This window comes from Podarcis pityusensis (genome assembly GCF_964106645.2).
Source record: "Podarcis pityusensis genome assembly, chromosome: 8".
Taxonomy (NCBI): Eukaryota; Metazoa; Chordata; class Lepidosauria; order Squamata; family Lacertidae; genus Podarcis; species Podarcis pityusensis.
In genome coordinates this window covers 6,095,660-6,116,821 of record NC_138033.1, presented here as the reverse complement: position 1 = coordinate 6,116,821, position 21,162 = coordinate 6,095,660, and the positions used below count along the sequence as shown (strand labels likewise).

Sequence of the window (21,162 nt, the reverse complement as noted above, 5' to 3'; positions counted from 1 at the left end):
TTTAGGAGCGAAAAAGTGAGTCTTATAGAGCAAAAAATACGGTACATCTCTGTGGCTCAGCCGTCCTCTAAAAGAGAATTGGGCAAATTTGGGGAGTACAGGGCTATCGAAGGCTACTAGCCACAATGGCTTAAGAACGGCAGAATTTTAGATTTGGAAGAGGGCATAAATGTCATCTAGTTCAACCCACTGCAATGCGGGAATCTTTTGTCCAACGTGGGGGCTCAAGCCCACGACCCCGAGTTCCACCAACTGAGTCGGATGCATAGGTTCTTCTGAATACCAGTGTCTGGAAGGTGGGGGGAAGAGTGTTATTGCGCTCTAAACCCATTTGTGGGTTTCCCCACAGGCAATAGGTTGGCCACTGTGAGAACAGGACACCCGCCTGGTGAGGCCACTGGCCTGATCCCGCTGGGCCCTTCCTACGTTCTTAATAATAATATTTTATTCTTTATATCCTGTCCATCTGGCTGAGTTTCCCCAGCCACTCTGGGCGGCTCCCAATCGAGTGTTAAAAACAATACAGCATTAAATATTAAAAACTTCCCAAAACAGGGCTGCCTTCAGATGTCTTTTAAAGATAGGACAGCTGCTTATTTTCTTGACATCCGATGGGAGGGCGTTCCACAGGGCGGGTGCCACCACCGAGAAGGCCCTCTGCCTGGTTCCCTGTAACCTCACTTTTTGCAGGGAGGGAACCGCCAGAAGGCCCTCGGCGCTGGATCTCAGAGTCCAGGCAGAACGATGGGGGTGGAGACGCTCCTTCAGGTATACTGGACCGAGGCCGTTTAGGGCTTTAAAGGTCAGCACCAACACTTTGAATTGTGCTCAGAAACGTAATGGGAGCCAATGTAGGTCTTTCAAGACCGGTGTTATGCGGTCTCGGTGGCTGCTCCCAGTCACCAGTCTAGCTGCCGCATTCTGGATTAATTGCAGTTTCTGGGTCACCTTCAAAGGTAGCCCCACATAGAACACATTGCAGTAGTCCAAGCGGGAGATAACCAGAGCATGCACCACGCTGGTGAGACAGTCCGCGGGCAGGGAGTGTCTCAGCCTACGTACCAGATGGAGCTTGCTCTTGTCCAGGGGGTCACGAAGAGTCGGACACGACTAAACGACTAAACAACAACAACAACAAGTCTATGATTCAATGAAGTAGTTGGATTTCAGTTGCCCTCGACCCCAGGCAACACGGTCCATTGTCAGAGACGATGGAAATTAAAAGTCAAGCCATATTGGGAGGCTCTCTGTCCATGCAGCAATCTCTAGCTTATTCCATGGCTCCCCTACAACATTCGCCGGCTTACGGGGTGTTTTCTTGACCGCATACAAGACGAGTCCCCAGTGGGCTTCAGTCGTCAAAGAACTAGGCCTGCAAGGAAGTTCACGGATGCAAATCTAGAACTGTACCTCTTGTTAAAAAGGAAAAGGGGGGGGGGGAGGGCAGCATTTTAGAAAAGTCAACGCCGGGTTTCAAAGCACCTTTCTCCCCACCGGAGGAGAGGCTTTTAAAAGGAGGGTTTACGTGCCCTGCAAATTAGAACTCATTTTATCCTGCGTCACCGGGGCTGCGATCGCTTCGCCATTGTACCCATTTCACAGGTGGGGAAAAGGCAAGGTTGCTGCCTGGTGGAAGCAAACCTGTGCTGATTAATGGATTAAACTCGTGCAATCAATGAATGGAAGCTGTGTGAACCTGCATGCAAATAAAACAGATCCGGTTTTTGTTTTGTTTTTAAGGCATGTGCTGCTTTTAGATAAGTCATGTTCTTTTCATGTCTGTGCAGACACCATCTTAGAACAGGCATTCCCTCTCGCGTGAGTCAGAGAAAACGGGCTTTATGTTCCCTCCATGTTTTTCCTATGCCATCCGTGTTGTATTGAGCTGCATGTATTCAGTTTTTTGTTTTTGTTTTTTAAAAAAACTATTATGAGGCCCAATTAAACCAGGAACATTTTTTTAAAAAATGAACCAAATAATTTTAATCGTTTCCCCTCCCTCCAACCAATGGATCGACCAAATGTTGCACAGTCCAAGGAAATGCGAAGGCAGGACCAGCCGAGGTTACGCAATGAGTCAGCACTGCAAAAGCTAAGGTCATGTCCACATTGCAAACACAGGGCCAGTTCTGTACCATTTTAACCATCATGGCTCCCCTGCAAAGACTCTTGGGACTCTGGAACGATCAGTCGGCAAAGGGGCCAGGAATTCTAAGACACCCCTAGGCCCAATCCCACGGAATGGCAGAATGTCCCTTGCGGCAAAAGATCCGACTCGGAATCCAGTTTAAAGTCAGTTGTGTAGATTTCCTCCAAGAATCCTGACACCCAACACAAGCTCTTCCCAAAACTAGACAACAACACCAGGAGTCAAGACTGAATTCGCCTTCAGTTCCCGACCTGACTCCGACCATTAAGCCGTATTCCAAACCTGCGTTCAAAACCGACTCGAGAAACCTTCCATCCTGGTAACCTGATGGCTCTAAACATTTCTTGCAGGGAGAAAGAAACACAAAACCTGTTTTCTTTTGCAAAATGCTTCACTGCAAGAGAAAGCCCCTTCTCATCCTTTGCCGGAGCAAAACCTACCAACTTTTTATTGCGGGGGACCAAAATGATGGAAATTTGGGCGCAGAAAATAGACGGTAAGAAAGCAACAGCTCGATTCTTCCCTTCCACACTCCATATCGTGTTTCCGCCTTTAATGGCACAAAAGAGGGGTTTGCATTGTAGGTTGAAGGGGGGGAGAAAGATAAGAAAGGTGAAGGGAATAAATAACCCAGGATCAACACTGTGCCATATAGGAAAATCCCCCCAACCCCAATTCCCCCACTTCTATCACTAAGAATCTGTAGCAGAGCTGTCCGGGATAAGGGAAGAGATTTATTTTCTATCAAAAAAAATTTTTTTGGGGGGGTGTAATTGCAATGAAAGTCAAAGACAGGAATATCAGACCCTCACTGAATATAATATAATGTACATATACCTCTCTCTCTCTCTCTCTCTCTCTCTCTCTCTCTCTCTCACACACACACACACACACAGTGTTTTCAACATACAGGTGACATCACAATGCGTTGCCATGGAAAACGACATTAAGTATTACAAGATCAAAGATGTTGAGGCAAAGTAGAGAGATGTATTCCTCGGTTTTTTTATGTGGCAAGGGGAAGAAATGAAGAAAAACAGAGGAATTGTCTATTTATTTGTGCGTTTTTCTTAACTGACTTTTTTTTTAAAAAAACTGAAGCATACACAATCCTCCTTTCACGAAAAATGCACAAAACCAGTGCAAATTCCCCATTTTCCAGCGCAACACATTCCCCCTTCCTTCCCACAATGTTCTCATAGTCCCCCCTTTTTTTGTTTTCCAAAAGGAAGGTGGGGGGAATTGTGAATATATTCCATACAAAGTTTTGTGGGGTTTTTAAAAAAACAAATCCTAAACACGTCCAGTTGGAATAAGGACAAATTCAGAGAAAAAACGACACCATTATTATGAAAGGGGGGGGGGGTGAGAAAAAAAATTGTATGCTCTCCTCTCGCCCCAACACACAAATACACACAGCATGCTATGAAATAAATTTCATGCAAACACATCCCTCTCTGGCCTTGGCGTAAGCAAAAAAATTATTCTAGTGGGGGGTAGAAAATAAATCCTAATCTATTCTCCCCTCCCCTGCAGCCACGAATTAACATGCACATCCTGCAGCCCCCTCTGTATGAATCAAATCCCCCCCATTCATAATCATATATTTAAAGGAAAATGTATGCAAACGGCTAATTCCCTTTTACGACAAATATACAGAGATTTCCACCCCCCCTCCCTCCACCAGGCAAGGAAGGTTATACAGTTCACATTTCAAATACATACTTCCAGTTTCAAACCTTATTGCAGAACTGCAGTCTGTTGTTGGTGCATATATTGAAGGAATAATGAAATAAAATAAAATAAAATGAAACTGTGCCCTCCCCACCCCCACCGCTCCCAAGCCAGATGTATGTTCTGGGCTGTCAACAATTTTTTCTTGAGAGCTGCAGACCCGACCACCTCTCCTGTTTCTCAGCCCCCTACCCCTATCTGACAGCGCTAGGAACGGGAGGGCTTAGGAAAAGGTACGCGTCTCTATGGCCCAGCCGCCTATTCCTTCAGCCCATCTCAATGGAAACCCTGGGCTGGATTTTTGTGAATGGAGGGTCACATGACCTAGACTCGGTTCTTTGTCCCTGTTTCTTGAATAAACAACAGGTGAACAGAGGGAAATTAATACATGTATAACAGACATATAGATTTTTTTTTGTATCAAACTGTAAGGAGGAAAAATAACAGAGAGACAAGGGAAATTTCATTTCTACCCCCCCACGCCACTCCTATAAAAACACCTCCAGGGCTGTAAAAAAACGCAAAAAAATCGCAACAACACCCAGAAGCAATCTCAGATCTTTCCACTATGACACAGCCGGCTAAAAAGCCCCCCTCCCTTGTAGCCCCCCTCCCCACGCATCCAAAACTGACAGGCGAGAGAAGCCCACCGCCATGAATCTTCTGGATCCGCACCCTGCCTTTTTATGAATGAATCCAGATGCAAATGGCTTCGATTCACAAACAAATAGACCCCCCACCCTCTTTTTTTCCGGTGGGATTGAATCCCATTCATAAAAAAAAGAGAGAGACCCACCTTCGTCGTCTGAAGAAAACGAAAGACTCATTGAAAAAAAAACAACCCCAAAACCCACCACGTATATGGATGGAGGAATATCCTTTTTTTAAAGAAGGAAAACACAGCTAAAGCTACCAAGCACCCGTTGTTTTTTTTAAATAAAAAAAGCAGAGATAAAAAAGATTGATAAAATCACCACCCCGCCGCTACCCTGGCAAAAAGGTTTTAAGAATATACAGATTTTTTTTTATGAATGGGGGTGATGTTTTCTTATCTTTCCCATCCACCTCTTCCATTGCTTAGCAAAGGTGGGGGGCTGTTAAAGCAACCCACGACATGCCCCCCCTTGTGATTTCTAAATACACATATTCATATAATCGTATATTTGAAAAAAGCGAAATATTTAAAGAGGGAGGGGAAAGATATATAAATATATATATATATAGCAGAAGAATGACTCACTGTGAATCGATGGCCGTTACAGCACGTTAGCTTCGCATATTCACGTTGATGGGACTGACTCTCTTTCCTCCTCCTCCTCCCCCCCCACGCCCTCCCCCATCAATTAGAATTGCATATGCATGTCCAGATATATGCATATATATGCATAGGTTGCAATTTATCATCATAAAGAGGATGACAAATTAGCAGCCATCTTCCACCCAGCTAGGACAAATTAGCAACGTTTCTAACAATTCCCCCCCCCTCTATTTCCCCCTACCCACCTCTGCCTACTGTCCTCCCCCCTCCTCCCCAATCCATCTCGCCTCCTTCCTCCCTGCAGCTGTTAAGAATTGCCTGGTCAAAGGCTGATACTAACCAAAACCTGGGTGCAAGGACTGTGTGTCTCTTACACCGATGGTGAAGGCCAGGAGCTGGGGGTGGGGGCGGGAAGGGGGGGGACAGAATCCAAAGATGAGAAAGGAAGAAGTAGACAGCGGTTTCCACCTGGTCCTAATGCCCTGGAATAATCTGAGAAGAGATCAAACGGCGGGGGGGGGGGGGGAGAGAGAGAAAGGAAAATGTGAAAGAAATGTTATTTGCCCAGTCATCTGTCCGGGGGGGGGGGTAAGGAAGGGCTTCACTTTGCCCTCAATGGGAGATGTGCAAGAGAAAGGTTTGTGGCTGGCTGAATGTCAAAGCACACCTAAGTGGAAAGAGAAAACTTTGTTGTTGTTCGTTTCTGATATATTCGTCTATCTCATGGGTTTGAGCAAACTGCGGGAAGCAGTGGAAGACAGGAGTGCCTGGCGTGCTCTGGTCCATGGGGTCACGAAGAGTCGGACACGACTAAATGACTAAACAACAACAACAATCTCAGGGGTCAGCAAACTTTTTCAGCAGACCTTGTGGGGGGCCGGACTATATTTTGAAAAATAATAATGAACAAATTCCTATGCCCCACAAATAACCCAGAGATGCATTTTTAATAAAAGGACACATTCTACTCATATAAAAACATGCTGATTCCCGGACCGTCCGCAGACTGGATGTAGAAGGTGATTGAGACAGATCCGGTCCTTGGGCCTTAGTTTGCCTTGTTGTTGTTGTTTAGTCGTTTAGTCGTTTCCGACTCTTCGTGACCCCCTGGACCAGAGCACACCAGGCACTCCTGTCTTCCACTGCCTCCCACAGTTTGGTCAAACTCATGCTGGTAGCTTCGAGAACACTATCCAACCATCTAATCCTCTGTCGTCCCCTTCTCCTTGTGCCCTCCATCTTTCCCAACATCAGGGTCTTTTGCAGGGAGTCTTCTCTTCTCATGAGGTGGCCAAAGTATTGGAGCCTCAGCTTCACAATCTGTCCTTCCAGTGAGCACTCAGGGCAGATTTCCTTCAGAATGGAGAGGTTTGATCTTCTTGCAGTCCATGGGACTCTTAAGAGTCTCCTCCAGCACCAGAATTCAAAAGCATCCATTCTTCTGCGATCAGCCTTCTTTATGGTCCAGCTCTCACTTCCATACATCACTACTGGGGAAACCATAGCTTTAACTATATGGACCTTTGTTGGCAAGGTGATGATCTATCTGTGCTTGCTGACCGGCAAGCACAGCCCATCTGTTTCTGGGGTAACACAGGACAGAAGGCTGGCTACAGCTTTAGACACGCAATGTTGTGTGTAGATTTCTAGATCTGTATGAATGAGGTGTGTGTGTGTGTGTGTGTGTGTGTGTGTGTGTGTAAAAGCATTCGCCAACCTGGTTCCCTCCAGATGTTTGAGGCTACAACTTCCATCAGCCTCAGCCAACATAGTGTGGGAGTTGGCAAATGCTGGTATAGGAAGGAAGAAAGGAAGGAAGGAAGGAAGGAAGGAAGGAAGGAAGGAAGGAAGGAAGACAAGCCCTGTTGGAAGAGGCCAATGGCCCACCTAGCTCAAGCACCGTGTTCTCACAGTGGCCAACCAGATGCCTGCAAGAAACCCGAAATCAGGATTCGACCCCAAGAGGCCTCTCTCCTCCTGTGGTTTGCAGCACCTGGGATTCAGCCACCTTGGCCAGTAGCCATAAATAGCCCTCTCCTCCATGAATCTTTTTTTTTTTTTTTACCATAATATTTATTAATTTTCAATAGACAGAACAAAAAAGAGAATATGCAACAACACAACAACAACACAATAAAAAAGTGAAAAATAAGAAAAAAGAATAACAAACTTAACATACCTAAACAGGAAAAAAGAAACTCAGCCAATTAATTAAAATCCATTTTCATAAACATTTTAGTTAACTTCCTCTAATCTCCTCCATCTGAATTTCCTCTTAATTTGAATGTAGCAGTTTCCAATATCATTATTTCATAAAACAATATTACAGTCACATTCCAATTTCTTTACCTTTCTTATAGTACATTCTCTTATTTATACTTTTAAGTCTAATTTAGTCCCAAGCCTGATTGGTTCTTTCAAGTGGTTAAATATCTTTAATATTAGAATATTTATTCAAATAGTCTTTAAATTCTCCTCCATGAATCTGGCCATCACAGCAGTGGGAGGGAGTTCCATAGTTTAACTCTGTCTGCATGGAGAAGTCCTCTCTTTTATCTGCCCTGCATAGGAGCCAACTCCTAGGGGCCAAGACTCCCCCCCCCCCATTAAATATTTGAGCCAGGAGGGCCCTAAAATTGATGTGCATTGCCATTCAAATGGTGTGTCTTGCGATAGATTATGTGGGGCAGCGTGTACCTCACCCCCTCAATATTTTATTAGTTGGCACCCCTGCTGCCCTGAATCTTCCGACATTTGGCTCCATCGGATAGTCACAACTTGTAGCGTTACCAGTGTCTACCTGGTTTTTTTGTACAAACAGGTCTTTTAGGTAAAGGTAAAGGGACCCCTGACCATTAGGTCCAGTTGTGACCGACTCTGGGGTTGCAGCGCTCATCTCGCTTTACTGGCCGAGGGAGCCGGCGTACAGCTTCCGGGTCATGTGGCCAGCATGACTAAGCTGCTTCTGGAGAACCAGAGCAGCGCACGGAAACGCCGTTTACCTTCCCACCGGAGCGGTACCTATTTATCTACTTGCACCTTGACGTGCTTTCAAACTGCTAAGTTGGCAGGAGCAGGGACAGAGCAACGGGAGCTCACCCCATTGCGGGGATTCGAACCACCACCGACCTTCTGATCAGCAAGTCCTAGGTTCTGTGGTTTAACCCACAGCGCCACCTGCATCCCTCACCTGTTATTTGAAGGGTCCCAAACCCTGCAAATTTTCCTCATGGGGAGTAGCTCCACCCCCTTGACCATTTTGGCTGCCCTTCTCTGAAGAATGACATTATATTATCGGCAGATTTATGTTCAATTCCTCCCCCAATGATCCCTAGCATGGGAGTTGCCTATTTCAGCATCTTCACTGAGCAATCCACTACAGCTCCTATCCTATCTTCTGCGACATTTGAACTCCAATTCCTACTGGCGCTGCTTGGCTTCTTCAGTACAGCACATGGTTCAGCTATGGAACTCATTCCTGCAGGAGGTGGCGATATGGCCACCAACTTTAGCTGAGATTCCTGCATTGCAGAGGGCCGGACTAGATGACCAACTCTACAATTCTGTGATTCTATGCAGATGTTGTGGCTTCAATACCAAGCCAGCTTTTTTCTTGGCTGAACATCTTGCTCAGTGAAGAACTCTGGCGGACTCAGAAACCTGCCTGCTTTTATTTTGGTGACTCTTGACCGGTCCTGTTCAAGGGGCTTTGGAATTTTTTCCAGAACAAAAATGGTACTTTACTCCTTAGCCACGATTGCAAATATAATCAACTCCTTCCTCTGATTTCAAGAAAGCACTGCACTCCAGCAGCTGGGAACTTGTTGTTTAGTCGTTTAGTCATGTCCGACTCTTCGTGACCCCCTGGACCAGAGCACGCCAGGCACTCCTGTCTTCCACTGCCTCCTGCAGTTTGGTCAAACTCATGCTGGTAGCTTCGAGAACACTGTCCATCCATCTCGTCCTCTGTCGTCCCCTTCTCCTTGTGCCCTCCATCTTTCTCAACATCAGGGTCTTTCCCAGGGAGTCTTCTCTTCTCCTGAGGTGGCCAAAGTATTGGAGCCTCAGCTTCAGGATCTGTCCTTCCAGGGAGCACTCAGGGCTGATTCCTTCAGAATGGAGAGGTTTGATCTTCTTGCAGTCCATGGGACTCTCAAGAGTCTCCTCCAGCACCAGAATTCAAAAGCATCAATTCTTCTGCGATCAGCCTTCTTTATGGTCCAGCTCTCACTTCCATACATCACTACTGGGAAAACCATAGCTTGAACTATACGGACCTTGGTTGGCAAGGTGATGTCTCTGCTTTTTAAGATGCTGTCTAGGTTTGTCATTGCTTTTCTCCCAAGAAGCAGGCGTATTTTAATTTCATGGCTGCTCGATCAATACTGATGTTGGGCTGGGGCTGATGGGAGCTGGAGTCTTTGGGGTGCCAAAGGTTCCCTGTCTCAGCCGGCTTTTGGTCACCTGGAAAATGCATTGCAATGTAGCCAACTTACCCAATTCACTTAAGCTATTTGTTTAGTCGTACAGCAAGGTGATTTTAATCGACCATTTGTTTAAATCGGGCCCAATGCATGCTTTTGGGGGGGGGGCGTGTTGGGGGTTAACCTTGTGACTCAAGAGAGCAACAATCACATGCAGCAACAAGACCCATTTTGCATCCTCCTTGAATTGGTCTTGAATTGCCCAAGAAAGATGTAAAGGTATTTTTCTATGCCACAACTGCTGCTTGAATTTTAATAGCCAAGAAGTGGAAAACACAAGAATTACCAACTGTGGAAGAATGGCAGATGAAGATGATGGACTTTATGGAGCTAGCTGACCTCACTGGAAGAATCCGCGACCAGAAAGAAAAGGAATATCAAGAAGATTGGAAGAAATTTAAAGACTATTTGAATAAATATGATAACATTAAAAATTAGAAGTTACCTGAAAGTACCAAATAGGCCTAGGATTAAATTAGGAATTAATTAAATAAATGAGATTTGGAATGTGAAGAAAAGTTAAGAAATTTGACTATAATTGGAATATTGTTTTTGAACAATGATATTGGAAAACTGCTACATTCAGTTACAAGGAAATTCAGATGGGAGGGACCAGAGGAAGTCAAGCAATATGTTTATGAGGTTGGAAGTTTAATTAATTAATCAGTTTGTATTGTTTGTGTTTGTTGTTATATCTTTTGTTTTTATTCGCTTTGTTTGTTTTATCTTTTTTATTTTTGTTTCAGTTCTTTTATAGCATGTGTTATATTTGTATGAAACTCAGTAAACATTATTGTACAAAAAAACAAAACAAAACAAGACCCATTTTGCAAAGCCGTGCTTGCAACACCCGCGCGCAATTACGCACAGGATCGGTGGGTGGGGCTTCGAGGCAGCATTCTTGACAACCCCTCCCCCCCCCGCAGGGGAAAAAAGGGGCGGAGCGTCCGTTATATCCGTTGCGGCTCCGCCCACTCGTTCCATTTCCCCAGCTCCGTCCGGGAGCAGCCACAAAGCCAGGCGGTGAGTGGGAGGGGCCGCAATTTGGAGGAGGGGCCTGAGGTGCAGGGGGAGGGGCCAGCCCTGAGCGGGTGGGGCAAACGTGGAAACGGGTTTGGGTGGAGACCAGCACACGTGGAGCCCACCTGAGAGCAGAGCCAAGGGCGAGTTGTGTATCTGTTTGTTGTTTTTACTCACTGAGTAGGCATCCCGCAGAGAGGGGGGGGGGGAGAAAAAGCAAAATGCGCCCTTTTAAGCCTGTGAGTCGGATACAGTGAGAAAGGAGGGATAAATCGTCTGAGCAAAACCCACGGAGGAGGGATCCAAGTGAAAAGGGAGCAAGTTCCAGTAAGGAAAGAGATCCAAAGAGGGGAGGCTTTTTTAAAAAAATAAAAATAAAAATAAAAACTCATTAAGATCCACTGAGCGTAAATCTAAGGAGGAGAGGCATTTATATTTTTTAAATCCATTAAGAAGTGATCCAAACGGGACAGCCATTTATTAAAAACTCGGGTGAGCAAGTTCTAGGGAGGACAGATGGAAAGGAGTTGCAGGTTTTTTGTAACCCGGTGAGTAGCACCCACAGTTTGAAGGTTAGCGAATGGGATCCAGTTGGGAAGGATCCAATCAAGACTCGTGCTGTCGTCCCCCCCCCCCCCTTCTAAGAATGGGATCTATTGTGGGAAAGATCAGTGCTTAAGCAGGCCATTTTAACAAACTCACTGAGAAGACGATTTATTCTGGATGGCTCATTGCGCGTACCTGAGAGGACTACAAATTAACCAGGAGGCGGCTTGAATATGAACCGTTCCCTCAAGGCTCCGCCACTCTAGGCAGAAAACTCAGGTATCTTGGCTTCTAGGTGCTCCCAGCCCCCCCAAACCCCCAGCAACACCCCCCTTCTTTCTTTGTAAGGATTAAGCCTTATTCTGTTCACCCTGCAGAGGAATTTAGGAAGCTGCCTTATGCCAGAGTCAGGCCATTGGGTCTGCCTAGCTTATTACTGTCAACACTGGCAGGCAGCAGCACCCCCAGGATTTTGGGGAAGGGGTCTCTCTCAGCCCAACCTGAAGATGCTTCTGGGACCTGAATCTGGAACTTTCTTGTAGCTCTGGGAGAGCCCAGCTGGTAGAGCATGAGTCTCTTAATCTCAGGGTTGTGGGTTTGAGCCCCACGTCGGGTGAAAGACCCCTGGACTCGTTGACCCCTGTGGCCCCTTCAAACTCTACCATTTTATGACTCTGCCTGCAGGGCAGATACTGCACCCCTGAGCCGATGGCCCCTCCCCCAAAAGAAAAGGATCTAGGAAGAGATGCAGTTCTCAGCCTGGAGGCCATTCTCATCTTCTGAGATGGCAGGTTGACGGCCCTTTTAACTGGCCCCGATCCTGTGCTTTTAAGCATCCTCTGAAGCGCAGACACTTAGGAAGTGGGGCTTCTCAAGGGAAGCTTGACAGGGGGTTGTTTCCTGCTTGGCAGGGGTTGGACTCGATGGCCCTTGTGGTCTCTTCCAACTCTATAATTCTATGATTCTATGAAATGCATGGCAAGACCCCGTTAAAAGCACAGGAACTAGCGCTGTGCGTTCAGAGTGGCGGCGCTGAGCCACTTTAGATGGCCCCTCAAATAGTCTGCAGTTTGTTAAGGGTGCCGACTGTCGCTGTGAGTCCCCCATCCGCCTCAGAGAGTGGTTCACCTCATCCCAGGTAATTTGGGGAATCGTAGCTGCTTTAAAACAGGAAGTGACCAATGCGCAGAGGAGAACGCTACCATTGGCTACTGGTCACATGGCCGCGTTCTACCTCCAACTGTCAGGGCTGTTATGCCTCTGAATACCAGTTGCTGGCAATGGCAAACTGGCCGGTGGCAGCAGATTGTCGGCTGCGGGAGCAGAGTGCTGGGCTGCCCGCACGTTCTGCGCTCAGGCAGAATTGGGGCATCCTCTGTGAACCTGCCCATGTGTCTCTGTGTCCATCACACTCCTTGCATCACCTCCCCTAGCCACAGCCTCCTCCTCTTCCTCCTCACACTGGACTTTTTTATTATTATTCCTAGGATGACTGTATATAATGGGCAATGTCCAATCAGAAGCCACACAAGAATCAGAGACTGCCAAAGACGGGGAGGAGAAGGCCAACCCGGACAGGAGCAAGCCAGACCGGGGTGCGAGCGGCGCTAAACATGAATTGGGGAGCCGCCCCCCGGGTCTCCAGGCCCCTGAGCAGAAAGCTACCAGTCAGCTGCTGAGCACTGAGCCAGGGGGAGGGGACAGGCCGGCGGGGGCTGCTGCGGAGATGGGGAAGAATCATTCCAAGAAATCGAAGCTGAAGCTGTCTTCCATGTGGGCGCAGAACACAGCCAGTGGCGGGATAAAGGAGGCCAGCCTCTGCGACAAGGACCCAGGGGCGGAGAAGCGGGGGCTGGCTTGCCTGAGCAGGGCGGACCTCCAGAGCAGGCCGAGCTCGGCCCCCGCCCCGCCAGAGGACCCCAAGGGGCCGAAAGCGTCTCTGAGGCCTCCCCCAGCGCTGCCCTCTGACCCCAGGGACTTGGGCGCCAAGCGAGCACCGGCAAAGGGGAAGGGCAAGCCAGAGAACGTGCCTCAGGCCAGGGGCATGGGCGGCCTCCTGCTGCAGCCCGAGAAGCTGGTGGAGCTGGGCCCGGCGGCTGAGGCGCCCCCGGACGTGGCGGAAATGGAGGTCTGCTGGACCCAGCACATCAAAGCCAGCGCCAAGGAGCACTTTGAAAACAAGGGGAGGGTGCTGGAGTCGGCTCCCTCGGCCAAGAAGCAGCCAGCGGGCCCAGAACCTCTGAGGGGGGCCGAGGATGTGGCGGCGGCCGCGGCAGGGCCTTGGCCACTGAATGAGAAAAGCGCCAGCCGTTCAGCTGTGTCCGGCTGTGTGGCTCCACCTGGAGGGAAGAAGGCTCTTCTGTCGTGGGGGTCGGGGCAGAAGGAGAAAGAGAGTCCCGGACAGCGGGACAGCGCCCCTGGCAGCGACGGAGACTCCCGGGGCCTGGCCCTTGCCTCCCAGTTGCCTGCGGATTGCTCTGAGACACCGGGCAGCCCCGGGGAGAAGGCCCAAGGCTCAGGGAGCGAGGCGAAGGCCGGGGCAAAGGGCGAGGCCCTGGGAGCGGAAGGGGTCAACTCGGAGACCATGCAGGAGCTGCTGGAGAAAGGCCTCAACTTCCTGTACAAAGTGACCATCCAGCCGGGGCAGTGGCCGCCCAGCATCAAGGCGGTCAAGCAGAAGGCGGGCGTCATTTCCTCCGGCATCTCCTACGCCGACGTCCTCAAGCAGTGTCCCCAGAAGAAGGCGCCCGCCGGCGCTGCCCCGGCGCTGCCGAAAGCCTTGCACCACCTCACCGCGGCGGGCAAGAAGCTGCCGTCCTTCAAAGGGCTGGAGAGGAGCAACCCTGAGGACTTCTCCTCTCTCAGCCAGCTGTTCCTGGAGCACTTCAAGAAGGTCACCCCGAAAGAGCCCGCTGCCCCCCACGCCCCCAGCCAGCAAGTGGTCACCTTTTTTGAGGAGCTGTCCACCGGCAACACCAAGCGGCCAGAGTGGCAAAGGCCCCGGCCGCCCACTCCGTACCCCCAGCGCCGCAAAGGGCAGGGCCGGAAGCTGCCCAAGTTTGGAACGGCCGTGTCCCAGGTCGTCGCCTTCCTGGGGAGCGACCCCAAGTGCGATTGGTTTGTTCACGACGACGGCCAGGTGTCTCTGGATGAGGCCGCGGCAGGAGCTGAAGACGGGGGCAAGGACTGCGCCGACCCACCCAGCCCTGGCGAGAAAGGGGCCGAGGCGATGGGCTCCCCTCAGCCCGTTGTGGCCCTCTTGGCGGAGCACGAGGCAGCCGGGGAGGCTGAGGAGGCTGCCCAGAGGTTGCGCAGAAGGCCTCAGGGCCTGGAAGGGGTCGCCAAGGAAACGGGCCCAGCGAAGCCACCGGCCTGTAATGCTGCCCGGGGCGGCCATTCTCCGCTGGCCGTTCCTCCGTTCCCCCAAAAGGAAGACCAGCCCCCGGCGTCCCTGCTAGGCTCGAGGCCGTGCTCTCCCGGGGAGGTGCTGGAGGCCCCCAGTCCAGCCGCCTCTGCCCGGTGCGCCCCCGTGAGACTGATTCCCGAACAGAAGGTGCCAGCTGCAGCCCAGGCGAGGCCCAAGATCCGGAAACAAGGCCCCTCCGCCGCGAAGTCCAAAGAGAAACTCAAAACCTCAGGGCAGCCGAAAGTGAAAACGCCCAAGGGGAAGGGGCAGAAGCAGTGGCCCCGAGGCTACGGGATGAGCTCCCTGAGGTTAGAGGGTGTCCCCCTCTTCCCGCCTTTCGAAAACGTCGCCAGGCCGTTTTATTTTGGCGAGCCTTTGGTGAGTCTCGTGGATTTGGCTGCTCTTTGTTTGATTCATTGACGGCTGCTACCCACGCTCTTCATTCCTTTTTGCTGTTAATGATCTGTTATGGTTCTTTACATCCTTTCCAACCTGGTTTTGGAACAAGCAAGGCCTTGGGTATCTTGAGGCACTGGTCTTCAACTGGTGGGTCTGGTCCAAGGTGGGTTGCAATGGGAGCATGACCCACCGTGCACATATATACAGTAAAAGGTTAAGAAATGCGTCCCCAGAGGCATGTTTGGGTTGGAAATGGGTCCTGGGTCTGAAAAGGTTGAGGATGCCTGTCCAGGGGTGTGATATATCTGCGTTGCCCCAGCTACTCTGGGAGGCTCTCCCCCCCCCCAAAAAAAAAACCACAGCGAGACATCAAACATTAAAAGCTTCCCTAAACAGGGCTGCCTTCAGATGCCTTCTAAAAGTCAGATACAGTGGTACCTCGGGTTACATACGCTTCTGGTTACAGACGCTTCAGGTTACAGCGCACACACCGTACATTTAAAGCACATTTCCCTCTTCCTCAAGAATCCCGGGAATTGTACAGTGGTACCTCGGGTTACATACGCTTTAGGTTACAGACTCCACTAACCCAGAAATAGTATCTCGGGTTAAGAACTTTGCTTCAGGAGAACAGAAATCGTGTGGTGGTGGCGCAGCGGCAGCAGGAGGCCCCATTAGCTAAAGTGGTGCTTCAGGTTAAGAACAGTTTCAGGTTAAGAACAGACCTCCAGAACGAATTAAGTACTTAACCTGAGGTACCACTGTAGTTGTTTATTTCCTTGAAATCTGATGGGAGGGCATTCTAGAGGGCGGGTGCCACCACCAAGAAGGCCCTCTGCCTGGCTCCCTGTAACCTCGCTTCTCGCAGTACGGGAACTGCCAGAAGGCCCTCGGAGGTGGACCTCAGTGTCTGGGCTGAACATTGGGGGTGGAGATGCTCCTTCAGGTATACAGGGCCCGGCAGGGGTCCTTGTTAGGTCTACGAGGCATCTTTTCTCAAACCACACCCACCTGCCCCACACCGAACATCATGTGACATTGCATGTGGGGCAGATAAAGGCATGGATGAGACCGGGAACCCCTTAGCACAGCGGTTCTCAAGCTGTGGGTCCCCAGATGTTGTTGGACTACAACTCCCATCATCCCTGACCTCTGGCCTTGCTAGCTAGGGGTGATGGGAGTTGTAGTTCAGCAACATCTGGGGACCCACAGGTTGAGAAAGGCTGCCTTAGCAGAATGGGGCTGGCTCTAGGTCCTGATCCGTTGTTGGGCACTGGGAGGGAGCAGCTTTGAAGACCCAGGCGGGCTTCAGAGGGGTTCTCTCACAGTGCCAGTCAGCTGATCAGCGGGGTGAGGAGCTGCCTTGAAAGCAATGTGTTCATTGCTGCTGCCAGCGCACGTTCAAAGGAGCTGCTTCTTGGTGCCCACCAGCTGATGGGCACCAAGAAGAGCCCCATTGAAGATATCACCTGACCTCATAATGATGTCAGGTAGGGTTGCCAGCCCTCCAGGTCTGACCTGAAGTCTCCAGGTTTTCCTGGCCCCCTCCGGGGAGGAGGCAGGCAGAGGGCTTGAATCTCCAGGTGGGTGGGAGTGTCTTTAATAATGAAGAAGAATTATTAAGAAGACTGTGCATGTAGCTTGCATGCTTCAGCCCAGCTTCAAATTATAGCACAGACACTCTGTGGTGGGGTCTGACCTCCTCCACTCTCCCAGTTAACCTCCATCTCCAGGGCTGGCCTGCCTGACATCACCAGGGGCCTTTCCCCATGACATCACCAGGTCTCAGATTTGGGATGTGAAATCTCAGGGTCCGGAATGATCCTGACCTGTGCTTTCAGTGCCATCGACCATGGTCTCCTGGAGTGGCTGTCTGAGTTGGGGGTGGGTGGCACCACTTTGTGGTGGATCTTGTCCTACTTGGATGGTCGTTTCCAGGGGATAATAATAATAATAATAATAATAATAATAATAATAATAATAATTTATTATTTATACCCCACCCATCTGGCTGGGCTTCCCCAGCCACTCTGGGCGGCTCCCCAAAAAAATATTAAAATACTGTAATACATCAAACATTAAAAGCTTCCCTAAACAGGGCTGCCTTCAGATGTCTTCTAAAAGTCTGGTAGTTGTTCTTCTCTTTGACATCTGGTGGGAGGGCATTCCACAGGGAGGGTGCCGCCACCGAGAAGGCCCTCTGCCTGGTTCCCTGAAACTTGGCTTCTCACAGTGAGAGGACCACCAGAAGGCCCTCGGTGCTGGACCTCAGTGTCCGGGCAGAACGATGGGGGTGGAGACGCTCCTTCAGGTATACTGGACGTGCTCTTTGGCCCTATGGAGCCTTCAGTGTTGGGCTCTTCGGGGTCCCATTTTAACCCCTATGCTGCTTAACATCTACACGAAACCACAGAGCCGGATTATCTGGAGTTTTGGAGTCTGTGGTCAGCAATATGCGGAAGACACACAGCTCCACTTTACACCTGCAGGTTTGGCAGTGGATGTGCTGGACTGTGGTCTTGCCTTGATAATGGCCTAGATGAGAGCCAGAAAACTGAAGCTCAATTCAGATAAGGCTGAGGCTCTGTTGGTGGGAAGTTCCACAGACTAGACGGCTGGGAGGTTGCCTGCTCTTGATGGGGTTTCACTTCCTCTGAAGGACCTGGGGGATACTTCTGAACTTTTCGCTGTTGCTTGAGTCTCAAGTGGTGTCAATGGCTCAGAGTACCATCCATCAGCTTCGGCTGGTGGCCCAACTGTGCCCCTATCTGGACAGGGATAGTTTGCCTTCTGTCATCTCTGTTCTAGTAAACTCTAGGTAAGATTACTACAACGTGTTATATGTAAGGCTGCCTCTGAAGGCGGTTCGGAAACTTCACCTGGTGCAGAATTCAGTGGCCAGGTTGCTCACCGGAGCAAGACGGTTTGAGCATACTACACTGATCCTGGTCTGACTGCACTGGCCGCCGATTAGTTTCCGGTCCCAATTCAAAGTGCTGTTTTTGACCTCTAAAGCCTTAAACAGTTCAGGACCACAAGACCTCAAGGACCACCTCCCCCCATATGAAACTACCTGGACCCTGAGATCATCATGAGCCCCTTCTCCATGAGGGGTCTGGAAAGTGACAACATGAGAAAGGGCCTTTTCTGTGGTGGCTCCCCACTTGTGTGGAATGCTCTCCCTGGCACCTTCGTTACATCTGTTTAGGTGCCAGGTGAAAACATCCTCCTTCAGCAAGGCCTTGGGCTGATTGATACTCTATGGCCTTTTAACTGTTCCTGTTAGGAGCGGGGTTTTATTGATTTGTTTGCTTGCTTTTTGTGTATTTTTTGTTTTCATGTTGTATTGTTTATGTTGTAAACCACCCTGTGATCTTCAGATGAAGAGTGGTACAGTGGTACCTCGAGTTACATACGCTTCAGGTTACATACACTTCAGGTTACAGACTCCGCTAACCCAGAAATAGTACCTCGGGTTAAGAACTTTGCTTCCGGATGAGAACAGAAATTGTGCTCTGGTGGCAGCAGGAGGCCCCATTAGCTAAAGTGGTGCTTCAGGTTAAGAACAGTTTCAGGTTAAGTACGGACCTCAGGAACGAATTAAGTACTTAACCCGAGGTACCACTGTATACAAATGTAAATCATCATCATCCAAACTGGACTTTCCAGTAAGCTGTTTTGAGCGTAGGAAATATGATGTGGAAATGTTTTAAGCAAATAAAATCACTGTATGTCCAGGAAACGCCCCCTCCCCTGGAGAAACCTGCCAGCCTTGACGAGGATGCAGCTTCTGCCCCGACTGGTCCAGACCCTGGCGGAGAGGCGAGCGGATCCCCTCCACACCACCACTGGCCGGCTTTCCAGGTGGCAGAATCATGTTCCAGCAAGTGCTACTGCAAACACCAGGAGCAGAGGAAACTGCCCCAGAACGTCGTAACTTGGTGAGCAGGCTGAAGCCTCGAGTGCAAATCCCGAGCAGCTGGTCACAAAACAAACTTCGGGGGGCAGGGGGAGTTATTATTACTACTACTACTACTATTACTATTATTAGCATTAGCGCCCTACATCTTTATCCCCAAAGGCTCCCAGACTGGCTTCCATATAGCCAATTAAAAAATTAAAACAAGACAGTCGCTGCCCCACAGGCTTACAATGAAACAAACAAGGACAAAGGGACAGGGAGAAAAGAGTGGGTGGAAATCCAACTCGGGGACCAATTCTTAGAGGCACGTGCATGCTGCAAATGCTCTTAACTGTCGTGGCTGCTCCTGAAGTATCTTGGGAACTGTAGTTTGAGGAGGGTGCTAAAAATTGTTGGATTCCCTTGCCCCTCCAAAGACTACAGTTCCCATGATTCCCTGGGAGGTCAGAATGACCCAAACCAGCTTTTTAGTGTGTGGTGTAGCTACGCCTGGAGCATAATAATAATAAGAATAATAGTTATAAAATAATTTATTACCCTGCCCATCTGGCTGGGTTTCCCCAGCCACTCTGCGCAGCTTCCAGCAGAATATTAAAATACGATTCATCAAATATTAAAAGCTTCCCTAAACAGGGCTGCCTTCAGATGTCTTCTAAATAGTTGTTTATTTCTTTGACATCTGGTGGGAGGGCGTACCACAGGGCTGGCGCCACTACCGAGAAGGCCCTCTGCCTGGTTCCCTGTAACCTCACATCTCACAGTAAGGGAACCGCCAGAAGGCCCTCGGAGCTGGACTTCAGTGTCTGGGCTGAACGATGGGAGTGGAGATGCTCCTTCAGGTATACTGGGCCTTTGAGGCCATTTAGGGAATGGCAAGAGTTGAGAGCGATAAGCTGTGTGCTAAAAAGGCCAGTTGTCTCCCGACCCAGATTATCCCGTGTGGTTCTAACTAGCATGCCACACCCAGGCAGGAGGAGCTGCAGAAATCTGTTTCTCAAAAGCAGAGACTAGTTGTGCTGGCTGCGCCTTATGGGAACCGAACATCCCAAGTACTAAAGGTTTTTAAAGGTAAAGTTAAAGGTACCCCTGCCCGTGCGGGCCAGTCGTGTCCGACTCTAGGGTTGTGCGCCCATCTCACTTAAGAGGCCGGGGGCCAACGCTGTCCGGAGACACTTCCGGGTCATGTGGCCAGCGTGACGAAGCTGCTCTGGCGAGCCAGCACCAGCACAGCACACGGAAACGCCGTTTACCTTCCCGCTATAAAGTGGTACCTATTTATCTACTTGCACTTAGGGGTGCTTTCGAACTGCTAGGTGGGCAGGAGCTGGGGCCGAAAGACGGGAGCTCACCCCGCCGCAGGGATTCGAACCGCCGACCATTCGATCAGCAAGTCCTAGGCACTGAGGTTTTACCCACAGCGCCACCCGCGTCCCAAAGGTTTTTACTCTCGTATGTAAATTTCTTGTTTAGTCGTGTCCGACTCTAATCCATTGAGGCTCACCTGGGTATTCTTTAACCAGCTGCCCTTTTGCAGTTGCATTTCAGTGAAGCCATTGTAAGAGGCCTAACTCTGCAAAGCTCCACCCTGCTCACCTATGCTTCTGCTCTCTCCCCCCCCCCCCCCGGTTTACAGGCTCAATCCTTCCACCAACCATCTGACCGAACCACCCTGGGTCGCCACCGCCATGCTGGCCGTCTCGCTTGTTGCCGGGACCAAGTTCTGCCTGGACTCTTACGAACAGCAGCACATTGCCAATGAGGACTGAACCCCCTTCCCCAGGCTTCTGCAAAAAATAAACCCTGTACATCACACCAGCTTGGCCTGTGGCTTCCGTTTCGTGCGGCGGGGGTCCCTGCGGTCTGCCGGGACTTCTCCTCGAGGCCTGATATTGGAATCAAACGGGTTTCCAGTTCTGCAGATGGGTTTGGAAACGGGCCACTTTAGCGCTCTGGGGATTGTCGGATAGATAGCACCTGTGCATACGAGCCCAGCAGAGGCAGCGAAAGTCATATGGCTGGCATACAACAGAGACCAGAAACAATGGGGATCTGTCCATTACTGTGCCCAGGCAAGAGGATGACAAGTCCGTATGAACCACCTCTGGAACTCCATGGGCTGCCAGCCCTGTGGATTCTATTGGTTCTCCTGAATCTGTTACCAGCTGCAAGGAGTTCTGGGCCAACTATGATAAGTACCAGAGGTGCCCTTCCAGGTGGTGTTGTGACTCCCATCTTCCCTGCCCA

General features: G+C 49.9%; 2 protein-coding genes and 1 long non-coding RNA gene across 6 annotated transcripts in view; 1 reads left to right on the top strand and 2 right to left on the bottom strand.

Moving 5' to 3' along the window:
- The window catches only part of SPRED3 (sprouty related EVH1 domain containing 3), a 33,891-nt gene extending 28,353 nt beyond the window's left edge, over window positions 1–5,538 (bottom strand). Inside the window, exon 1 of one of the 3 annotated variants that reach the window (XM_081019049.1) lies at window positions 5,482–5,538. The gene's annotated coding sequence lies outside the window, so the exon portion shown is untranslated. The other 2 variants (XM_081019050.1, XM_081019051.1) reach the window with 2 other exon arrangements.
- Window positions 1–21,162, bottom strand: part of LOC308484623 — a 93,458-nt gene that overhangs the window by 37,128 nt on the left and 35,168 nt on the right. The window lies entirely within an intron of this gene.
- GGN (gametogenetin) lies at window positions 10,536–20,733 on the top strand. 2 transcript variants are annotated; one of them, XM_081018675.1, is made up of 4 exons: window positions 10,536–10,648; window positions 12,679–14,975; window positions 18,735–18,937; window positions 20,552–20,733. In XM_081018675.1, exons 2-4 carry the CDS (start codon window positions 12,693–12,695, stop codon window positions 20,682–20,684), a joined length of 2,619 nt encoding a protein of 872 aa, XP_080874801.1. In that variant the 5' UTR covers window positions 10,536–10,648; window positions 12,679–12,692; the 3' UTR covers window positions 20,685–20,733. The 2 variants fall into 2 exon arrangements, with proteins under 2 accessions (XP_080874801.1, XP_080874800.1); XM_081018674.1 differs by lacking the exon at window positions 10,536–10,648 and adding an exon at window positions 10,708–11,470.